General features: G+C 37.2%; 1 protein-coding gene and 1 long non-coding RNA gene across 2 annotated transcripts; one reads left to right on the top strand and one right to left on the bottom strand.

Moving 5' to 3' along the window:
* Positions 1-2,192: 2,192 nt before the first annotated feature.
* LOC146738947 (uncharacterized) lies at positions 2,193-2,708 on the bottom strand. The gene is made up of 2 exons (XR_014930391.1): positions 2,591-2,708; positions 2,193-2,497 (listed from the first exon to the last, which is right to left on the bottom strand). It is a non-coding gene; the product is annotated as an uncharacterized LOC146738947 (long non-coding RNA).
* An 8,107-nt stretch (positions 2,709-10,815) lies between these two features.
* LOC102809140 (sulfotransferase 1B1-like) lies at positions 10,816-11,715 on the top strand. The gene has a single exon (XM_006820606.3). The coding sequence runs from the start codon at positions 10,816-10,818 to the stop codon at positions 11,713-11,715; it is 900 nt and encodes a 299-aa protein (XP_006820669.1).
* The last annotated feature ends 201 nt before the right edge of the window (positions 11,716-11,916 follow it).

Raw genomic sequence — 11,916 nt, 5'->3', positions numbered from 1 at the left:
TGTTTTATTTTGGTTCAAAATTAGTGCCAACTAATTGTACATGTATTTCAACATCGCTAATTCACTTGCGCGTTGCATTGTCAATATTGAAAACAAAGATAATAATGAAACTCTTTAATTTGATTGCTTCTCCACAGACCTATTTCACATCATGAATTCTGATGGTATGTAAATAATATTGTACTAAATAAATGTTTTGTTTCGTCGTAAAAGTGTAGTGTAAGGCAATGACGACGCAACTAATTACGCAATTTTATTTTCTCAAAAAACTGCAATTTATTTCCCTATTCCGGCAATTATTACACGAGAATTGTCATTTGGATATTCTTTGATTGGGTGCTCGACTAGGTGCTCATTCCTACACACAGCTTCCTTTGAGCTTGAATATGGGCATTATTAGCTCATTAACTAGTAAAAATTTGTAAGCAACGCCAAGTTTCAGAGATAAAGATAGTGAATTAACAGACTAACATTGTTAGTATTTATTGTGCAGTGACAAGTAATTATAGGTTAGATCAGATGGGCTTTTAGATCGTGTCAAAATAGATTAATCCTTAAGCGGGCAAAGGGATTATCCTCGTCGCATTCATACAGAGGCGAGAATTAATTGCACCAACTCGGTTCAAGCCGAAATTATGACTTTTTCATAGTGCTATTTTTTTCATTAAAACATGTGGTACAGTATTTTGAAATATTACACTCTGTTCAAATACAAATAATATGCAGTTTCGGGAATCAATATACATATTTCACGTAATGCTCATTTCAAGGTCAATAGTTCAGGTGATTTGCGTTTTCAAAATAATTTCTAGAAAGATCGGTGCTAATCAAACATAAATTCATAAATTATTGTTAACATCACATATTAGCTCTGTAAAAAATCCTGATTATTTCTACCAGTTTAACTTCAAGTATGTATAAACCAACATGACACAATCAGACTTGTGACACAATCAGGGACTTGAAGGTAAATAAATGAAAAAAAAATATTGTTAAAATCTTGCAGATCCCCGTGAATGCAGGGGATGGAGACTCAGCAAACATGGCGTTAATTGAAGCTGTACTTGTGAATAACACTACCACAGAGTCACAAACAGAAGTGCCTACTTATCTCCCGTCACAACCAAAGACAGCATCATTAATAAACGATTACAATAGTGGATGATAAAACCATGGAAATTAAACGATCAATGAATTATATTAACAATAAGTTCGAGAAAATGCAACACCAATTTAACAGCAAAAATCAGTTAAGGCGAATAATAGATATGGACATTTGTAATACTGATATTGAACATTATATTAGAGGATATATTGTGGAAATCCACAGCATTCCTGAAAATGCTAATGAGAAAAAGATAACATAGTACACATAGTGGTTACGGCCTGCTGCTTGGATTGATCCAGAAATCTGGAGGCAATCACTTGTGTCTGCTGACATCACGAGTATTCATTGCGGGCGTATATATAAAGATCGTTGATTAAGCTATGACTCGGGGCATAGGGATCCCACACATAACACACTTGAAAACCATTTTGCAGTGCACAGAAACGTATTTCTAAAATTATAACGTTCCTTGATTTTACTGTAAAATCATGACCATTATGTAACAATTTGAAAATAACAATTTTTAGCTGTATCTTTATGTATCTATCATTAACATAAATTTGCAACTATTACCAACTATGAGAATATTCAGAATACTATTGAGATTCAAACGTTCTACTACTATTATTGTTATTATCATGTATTATATCAATTTGTTAATAATTAATAAACTCATATCCCATTTACTCAAAACAATTGTTTTCATTTTGCTAAAATGTATGTAAACCCCTGAGTTTGAGTTTATTATCGCAAAGTTCAATAGTTCGTACGTTCTATCATAAATGAAATGCGCTATTTATCATAACTATGATCATATTTGCAGAAAATTAATTTTTGATCTGTTAAAGCGTTTGTCAAGTCAATTCACCCCTTTCCCCGGTTTACCAGTGCGATGACTTCTATGAAAACCTGAATAACATGTAACATTACATCAACAGATTTAATATTTACAACGACCAAACTAGTCATGATGACAATTTCGTTTGTTAACGAAATACTTTGGATATGTGATTTAATCTCTGTATTACTCACCTAATATTAGATCAGAATAATGTCTTTATAATCTCAGAGCAAATAACCAACGTACAATCAGATTTTTATTTCTGGTTTACAATAGGATAACATTAACAGAACTGACTTTGAAGCGATCTGTGTTCCGGTGTTTTTTTGCCTATCATCATTCAAAGCACGTACAGTAAACAAAGGCACTGCCAGTTGTATCAAGTCTTCGTTGTTTTAATTGTGCTTCAACTTTTATTTTTGCTTTATATGACAGCTTGAATGATGGTTTCTGTATTACGATCACAGCTACGTCAGTTTGCTGGACGTGTATTAAACGTCCTTGAGCATGCTCTCTCAAGAAAAAGTTTCTGAACGCGGAAGTAACATCTGGTAAAAAACAGAACGTCGAAGTTGTTACATAACTAGATCTTCTTTCATAATACTCATTATTCAGTATATGGCATGTATTCAGTAACCTACCTGTTTGTGAAATCTGAATAACAAATACAAGTAATAGTAACAGCTTCATTTCCAGTGCACTTATTTAATACCGATTGTATCGATGGCAAGTCATGCGCCAGCAGAATATCACCGCAATGCACACTGGGTAGTTCACCTAAATATAGAACTAGCCGAGAGTACCTCAGTGCTAAACAATGCACTACATAGAGCCGTAACTGATTATATAGTAGCAATATAGCTACTTGTATCATGAAACAAAAGAGCGGGTTTACCTCGTTTATTCTGAATTATTCTTCAGACACGATAAGCGGCAAGCATTCACAGTAAAGTGGAGCTGTGTTTTAGCTTAATTATTGTACTGAGGAGGTCAACGTGTATCCAGTGGGGCAGTTTATACAAGTGGGGCGCCAAGTATTAGCATTGTGTTTAACAATAAATAGAAATGCTTGAGTGAGTGCTATGCAGTATCTGCTACTGCTACTTGAATAGAGCGTGTGGTTTTATTCACAATACATTTATTAACATATCCGGGTCACAGTTCAGGAGAAAACGTTGACTGCGTTGGTAATATTCTGCTGTAATCCGACGATTATATTGATATCCAGTAACTGGCATGTGTTATAAACCAATAGTCTAACATCCAGATCATTGGCCGTGCTGAATAGGTCATACTGACCTTGGCTTACACATCTCCAACTAGTCACTGTGAGGGCGCGTTCATTAAGACGCTGTTAGTCGGGGCTTTTTTCGTTGCGCGAGTTCGAATCTTTGCCGTGTGCTATATTTATGTGATATGCCTTCCCTTGTATTACAAAGTATAACACAATATGTGATGTGGAAAACTTGTCAAACCTTGAGTCCATATTATAATGAATTGTATAGTTAAACCAATATTTGTGATAATATTACAATCTGTGAGTGACTAGGAAAACTTGCACTTGCACTTAAACCTAGAATACATTTATACGAGTAAAATCAACACCTATAATTAAATTTTGACTCGCTTGTTTATGTTTTTTCAGATTGTTGCAAGATTTATAAATACAGAAAAAAACACCGAGGGGTGACAACATGTTACTGGCCGACACGTTGGACACTTCTAACATAACAAATCTTCATTTCTGAATATATAATGAGCAATTGCAACTTTGAATTTTCACAGAATATGTGACAATTTTCCTATAAATGTCAAATGGCAATGTTGGCGTCGACAGTGTTCCTTTGTGTGGACGCTTCGTAGTTTGTGTAGACAATCATGAATGCAATTAAAAACTTGATATAAGAATACTTGAAGCTGATATTTAAATGAGCATTTTAGCTATCTCTATTATTGTTTGGTTCATAATTACAGAGTATGGGGAATGAACACAGAAATATCTTGCACATGTTTTGTTACATTTGTGGAGATTATTTAACCAAGAAAAAAGAAAATAAACTACGACCCAACTAATACTACTCACTGTGTACATCTCGCACTATTATTTCATGAAATAATAAAAGACATCTCGTAATTACGTTATAGTCGCGTTAGTTCGATCAGTTGTTCATTGGATTAAAAAGTTAAGCCACAATTGAAAACAAACGTGGTACGCATCTGACCGCGTTTCTAGTCTTTCTGAGCTGAAATGAACCCCTTAATGCTGCTTCTACAAAAAATAATATATATTTGGGAACAACGTAACTATAAAAACTACAAATTATGATGACATAAAATGTACAAATTTATTCAGAAGTTTTGCACTATTAAATTGTGTCAACGTTCATGTCTGACGCTATAAATGCAGTTGTGAAAGAAAAGCATACCGTTAGATGGGAGTGTATAATCATTTGGCAGTACTTGCAGTACACCAAAGTTTTGAAAGTGTGTCAATAATAACTTGATGTAGATAGTGCCCCAGAGCTTAGAAACTCACGTGCTCAGAGTATTCTACTCTGTAGACATACCTACAACACAACAAGCTATGTTCTAACCAAAACAAAGCTGGTGGCAGGAGGCAAGTTTGTTACTATGACAACCCGATGAGAGCTCCCGACTACACATGGAATATCGTGGCTACTAGTAGTCAAACGCATAATTATTATTTTAGTTGCCAGACTTTCATAGTTAGGTTGCAGGACGGCATTTGATAATGGGCATCGCACACCGACTCGCGATCGTATTGCCAATGAAAACCACTGTCCATAGAGTGCATACATGATGGACTTTAGCGACCAGTAATTTCGGATATTGGTGTGAGAGGCACTCTATGGATCTATGAATTATGTTTCATATTGGCCCTTTTTACCATGATTATAGTATATCTGTATGTGTTTTAGGATGGTGTTTTATAAAATAGCGATGGCTTTCTTCTGTCAAATGTGTGTGTGTTTTATAACTAAACGTAATACCGGTAACTGCAATTGTCACAGTTTTATGTAATAATCGCACATTTTTCTCTCTTTTTGAAATCTACCTTATCCCTTAGATTTTCTAATGGTCGACAACTAACCGCTGTGTGTGCTAAATATATAAAATAAATAAATATCAATTTTACTAAATTAATTAATTATATAAAACATTATTCAATGGTGTATTTAATTTGATGACAATATAACAAGACCAATTATAAAACAGGAAGCTGATTTGATAGCGCATATGAAAACAGTCATTGTGTGGCTATCCTGGCTCTGTGTTTTCCTTGTGACTAAAATGAGTCAATCGTCGGGATACCCATGGGCGAGATTTATCAACAGTCGGATTTACTCACAACTCAATGCGCTCTTCAAATTGCGAGTTTTGATCTTTTCACTCTGCACTAAATGTATGCACAAACTGAAATGCACCTTTAACCCAGCCCCGGGAACCCAGCATGTATGATCCTGATACAAAACCCTACCTGCTTATCTGCGAGAAATAAATCTGCGCCAGTATGGACATAACCTGTTGTACACAGAGCTTGGACAATCAGTCACTTCGGTTGGAGCGCTAACGAGTGAGTCCGCAACACGTTCCCTTGTTGATGAAACAGTTAACGTTTCATTATACATACTCTAGACACAGGGGGCGCTACGAATTCAGGAAGTTGACTCAGCACCATTCAAACAGATTTCCATGACTTTAACAACGTGGTTTTAGGGCTCATACCACTAATTGAATTTCCATAGACGACAATGTTTACATATGACGAGATTGCTATATGAAAATGATGACGAAAGTTGAAAACATGGCTCAAAAATGGGAAATCAACATGCCAGTAATCAACCATATGAAAAAAACTAACATGTTGGCCAGCTCAAACTCTTACAAATCTCAGGTAAACAAGACACGCCTACTGTATTTGGATTGCACCTAGAGAAATCACTGGAAAAACACCAAGATTAGAACATCCAAATACACACAGAATAAACCCACAGGTACACAGCCGCTAAGTAGTAAACAAAAGACCACATGTTGGTCTCACCTTTGACCCAGGTGATTACGCCCTCAAACAGGGAGCACCTGAGAAAAAAAATATTTAAATAATTTCATTGGTTCTTGCAAGGCATTTAAATTGGAACTACGAGCAGCCATTGGTTAATTAGTGGCATGATACCTTTATTCTATACTGATGAACATTAGGGCCTTCAAACATCTTTTTGTTGGTATACATCTATGAAAATGACGAACACTTCACCATTGGTTGCTCAATTAATTCGACGTAAGATACGTGATTGTACGTCATATATATGTTCTGAAATCCCAACGACATGGCTGCGTAGCCGCTACCATCCATATGTTCACCAACAAGAAAAAAAAACATGATCACCTCAAACATTGTTGCTTCAGGTTCAAAGTTCATGTATTCACACGCGTTGAGCACGTCCCATGGGACCCACATTGAAGAGAACGTGAAGCGTCGACGTGGCACTTCCTGGTAAGAAACATAATCGACCAAGTTCAAATTGCTCGTAAATGTTGCTTGAGTTTTCTGTTTCAATTTTTGAAAGTATCATTTATATTTGACTCCACGAAGCAGTATCGAATTCGACTGTCAATCACTTGCAATACGGATCTATAACTCCGAGTCTGTGCTCTCAGTCATCAACAATAATAATTAACCGTGGGGTCATTGTGATCTGATTTATAAATAGTTGAAGCAGCGGCCAATCAATTAACAGCAGACATACGATACAGCGTACAAATAACTCTGTGACATACATGTAAGTGTAGATAGCGGAATGAACCATCAGTTGTCATGATTGTTGTAAACAGCTTCCGATAACAATGTGTTGATCATTCAGACAGCTGCTCAGATCCATCCATATGTTATTCTCACAAAAGGCCGTTTTCTGGTGCGACTATACTAGCAATGCCCGCACACATGGGAAAAAAACACAGAGCGAGCACAAGTTTTTTTTTTTTTTTCAGTAATTTATGGTGTTTCAATCAATGGTCACATATCGAACTATCAAACCATAGATTGGTATATACATATTTATTAGAGGTTCATTTAGCGATTATACCACGACTAGCTGAATAGGAATCATGCAGATTTGATTTTTGAAAAAAGCATCACATGACATCGCATCTTGCAAATAATCTAGTGCGTTTTGGGCGCTTGAAGATATAGCGTTCATAATAACAATTTATACTTTATTTGTAAGTATGTGTCGGAACAAAGTAATGATCATGGCAGTTATTTAAAAATAATTGGATTTGCACACCCACCACAAATTACCGTTGCTGCACGAAACAAGACACGAAGAAATGCGAAATACGTGCGCTAGTATTTAACAAGTATGATATGTATGGTGAGCGTAACTGATCTTCTGCGCAGACTCAGTCGGCTTCATCGACAAAAGGCGGCCGTTCTTATTATTATTACTAACATATGTATCATCTGACTGTATCAAGTTAATTTAAACGAGACAATCCTTATTTTGGTTAAAAAATTGAATTGATTACTTTGAGTTGTCATAGAATGATGTCTTTGTGCTCATGAAATGTACAGTAAATATTGTTTGATGTCGTAACAAAAAAATGGAACAGAAAGTAAAGTTTACCCATTTATCTTTGAAATATCTATTGGAAGTGTCAGTGGAGGCAATGCAATGAGAACCACATCATCAGCACAGACACGGTGAGATAAAGACGCGCGAAAGAGGGGATGAACAACAAGGAAAACAACATATTTATTGTAAGAACTTAGTTTTATCACAGTCCCGAGGGATCGGATACCCGGATGTACATGGCATGACAAACCTGATACACGCATTTATTTGTCACACATCACTCAATTCCTCCCACCAATCACCTGCTTAGAAGTGGCTAATCTAAATAAAGCAGGGTTCGAGTGCCGGGTATTGCCAATAACAAATTATAGTTTTCTTTTTAAGTTTCATCATTAGACATATTTATGATAATTCTCTGGGTAGTTCTAGAACTGCCCCGCGTGTCGTGTTATTCTTCTCAGGTAATAACTGCACAATACAATAGCCATACGTCACAAGATTGTCAGTGCGATTTAATCTCGCTGAATACAGCACTTTCAAATTGAAACATTATAATGCAATTTTTTTAAAAATATATCAAGACATGATGTCAGACACGATATGACATTTTTTCACTCTGTAAAGAAATGATGATTATACCCTATAGAGCTACCACCTATGCGCCAAGAAATGTTATACATGGAGATGAATTTACCAAGCTATCCAAACACAAACCGCGCTATAATTTTTAATTGTAATGCCCCTAATATTCAGTGATGTATAAACACAAATATATATATATAACATAAAGCTTAAAAAAACATCGACAAAAGTCTCCTTACAACAAGCACACCTGACAGTATTCGGTAACAGTCAAACGTCTCGAATGTCTGAAGAACACGTGTTGTCCCCGTTAGTGAACCCTGTTTTATATGTGTGTCCAATTGAGACGACTACGCCTACTGTCGAGTTATACTTATTTTTTCACTCGACTACGCACAATGTTAACCCGTTCACTTTCACTACTTTGTCGAGAGGGGCAACAAAATTGTAACTCGAAAGTCTCAACAATCGTTAACGCCACTGTTTACTCGATCTAAATGTTTGGGTACGATGCTTGGATATTGTTAATAAAGGATATCCATAGCGTTAAGGAACTTCGAGTTTGTTTAGAAAATTTTCTTTATGAACTTCGAGTTACAATTGTTCTTGTCTACCCAAAAATATTGGATGAAAGTGGACGTGCTCGGGTCAATCGTTGATGTGGTTGATCCAAAAAACTTAACTTAAGAGTGAACATTAGCTGAGCGCACAAGAAAGCTACGCGTGAACTTTATAGCCGCACTCTCGACATTTTATGATAGTGCATTCCATTACTAACCAGGCTAATCATGATGTCACCACATCCAGACGTCACGTGTAAAGAATAATCAGTAAGGTGCTGCTTAGTATAAACCGGAGTTATTTTATAAGCTGTGCTGCTTATTATAGGACGTGCCCTTATTCTGCATTGTATGTTTGCAAGCTATGCGAGGTTTTGTTCCGGTGGCAGTGCAGTTGGGCTGAAGACATTTTATACATATATTATTATAATAGTTAAAGGTCGGCTACGAGGACGCTAATGGTATCGAGGTTCTAGTAAACTTTCGCGGCCCACTTGGCCTCATCGCCGGTTGTGTGTTGCCACAGCGTACGTGTGTTACATAACACCCGATTTCCCTACGTCCCATAGTCAACTACTTGCTGTATTCAACCATAATTCACCTGCTTAGATCGTTCAGTAGAGTAAGCATGTATTTATTCGATATAGAATTTACCCAGGGTGTTGCTGCTCAAAAATGTCCCACTTTAAAATGATGAGACGGAAAGTTGTACTATCCCCTCGGATCGTGTTAGAACAACGGGTTTTCAGAACTGTCCTTTTCTAGTAAACAGGAATTGTTTACAACAAAGAAACTATTAAACGAGTACGGTGTTTGGCAAAACAGAGAACTTTGCTGGTAACCAGGACTAGTTCATTATTTGGAACAAAAAAGAGTACCTTCCCAGTAAATGCTGAACGAAACATGTTCGCAGAAAGTTAGAACATGTAAAAACAAGCCATGCATGGCGCAGTCTCCGTTAGTTATCAAACTTAAGATATATAATTTTGTGTACAGTAATATACTAGTAGTTCAAACATAAACATGTCAGAGATATGGATCCAGAAGCTGATGCTTGATTATGCTGATTTGTTAACACTGAAATGATTGACATTCAGTCGTCTTGTATCTGATTGTCAATTGAGTACTTGTCCATATTGAGAGATATTGCTGTGGAGCAGCATTAATTTAAAAAATATAGCCACTAATCGTCCATTGTGAATGCATCTGTATATCTATAACATGATGTAGAAAGAATATATAACATTTTAAAATAATCAGTCAAATCATGCCAGAGATACGACTCTAGAACCGCATTGATTAAAACAAAATAGCCGAAAATCCATCCATAAACGACAAATATTTGGTTCCACAATGCCAGAAATTCTTTTTGACGATTTTTTTGCACAAAAATGGCCGCCACTTGGCCATCTTGAATCAAACAAATATATCTGTACATCCATGACATGATTTATAATGAATATATAAAATTTGAACATAATCAGTCAAAGCATGGCAGAGATATGACACTAGAACTGCATTCATTAAGACAAAATGGCTGCTAGTCGGCCATTTTAAATCAGATCTGAAAAGCAAAATTGCGTGCATCAAGGTTCCATAACGTATGCACCATGTTTGAACAAAATCCATCCATAAATGCTTGATTTTGATAATTTTTCAGCACAAAAATTGCTGCCATCTTGAATAAGATCATAAAACAATTTGATGTACATATATGTATAATATTATGTATGATGTATGTGTGAAGTTTGAATGTAATCAGTCCAGGCATGACTAAAATATGGGTCCGGGTGCATGCATGCACGGACACACGGACGCACAGGTCAAACCATAAGTCCCAAAAGTTATATACACACTGAAAATGCCAATTAAAAGGTCATAGTCGTTGTACCGCGTTGTGCTCGATATGAATCTCATGCGTCGCGTACAGACTTTATTTACCATGGTGAAGTCATAATTATGGCTCATCCCTATTTCTGTAGTGGTTCGTTCCTGCATATTTCGTTGCCACTCGAAAGATCTGCTAAGATTATAAGGATAGAGACTGCATCGCGGAGCCTGACTGCTGGACCAAAATAGCGATTCCTTGCCCGTTGACGATAATTCAATTCAATATACACCGGTATCGTCATGTCCGTACGGAAACGTTCCGAAGCCCATGGAACAGACAGCTTTGTGTCTTACAGAGGCTACTTTTTACCGCCAAATATAGAGGAAGCGAGACTTACAAACCGTGAACTGGACAAGTTTGAGCTGACAGACGAGGACTTACTGGTGGTCGGATTTCCAAAGTCTGGCGCCACTCGCATGACTCTGCTTCTCCGAGAGATGTACGACAACTGGGGTCTCATTGAAGCCGCTGGAAGGAAAGTTGTGGCCCAACTCGAATGGTCCGTCAGCCAGTTTCATACTGAGGGGGCTGTTGGTATAGCTAAAAAAATGTTTGCCACGGATCCCACTGATATGACAACAAGTCGCCGGTTGATAAAAACCCGTCTACCTTACCCAATCGTGCCCGAAAAGCTACGCGAAGGTAAAATATGTAAGGTTATTTATATATCGCGAAACCCTAAAGATGTGTGCGTCAACTACTATAGTTTTGAGAAATCATCTCTCCCGCTTGGTGAAGACGGCGAGCCAATACCCTGGGAGGCGTTCGTACAGAACTTCGCCGAAGGACTAGTTGTGTATGGCCCCTGGTTGAACCACGTGACAGAATGGCTGAAACACCGCGACGACGACAATTTCCTGCACGTCTCCTATGAGGATCTGATGCAGAAACCCGACACCGTGATTCGTACGCTTGCTGAATTTATCGGATACCCATTGGACGAAGTAGCCGTGAAGAGACTGTCCCGTTTCCGCGCAGACGGCACAGATAAGGACCCGGATATGAAAGGTGTCAAGAAGGGAGTCATTGGGGAATGGAAAAAACATTTCTCCGAGGAACAGAGTAAAATGTTTGATCGAGACATCGGCATGATGTTGAAGGCGAAAAACCTGGACTTTTTATACACACCTTACCAGTGAATCGCTTACGGGTCCTGGATGCGGACAATATTTTTCAACTGAAATATCTTGACCGTCAGTTCATAAAGCGGATACTAATTACTTTTTAATAATTTACATGTGTGTTTTTAGACATATCTGACATCGATCACGAAAGATTATCGTCACGGACGATTCCTTGTTTGTATTTATCAATCTCGTTGGTGAACACGATCGGAAAAT

Source organism: Saccoglossus kowalevskii, chromosome 9 (assembly GCF_978046115.1).
Source record: "Saccoglossus kowalevskii chromosome 9, keSacKowa6.1, whole genome shotgun sequence".
Lineage (NCBI taxonomy): Eukaryota > Metazoa > Hemichordata > Enteropneusta > Harrimaniidae > Saccoglossus > Saccoglossus kowalevskii.
This window is presented reverse-complemented; position numbering and strand designations above follow the sequence as displayed.

Bases quoted from the DNA above. Each gene is read 5' to 3' on its own strand.
- LOC102809140 (XM_006820606.3), top strand. From the start codon at position 10,816: ATGTCCGTACGGAAACGTTCCGAAGCCCATGGAACAGACAGCTTTGTG.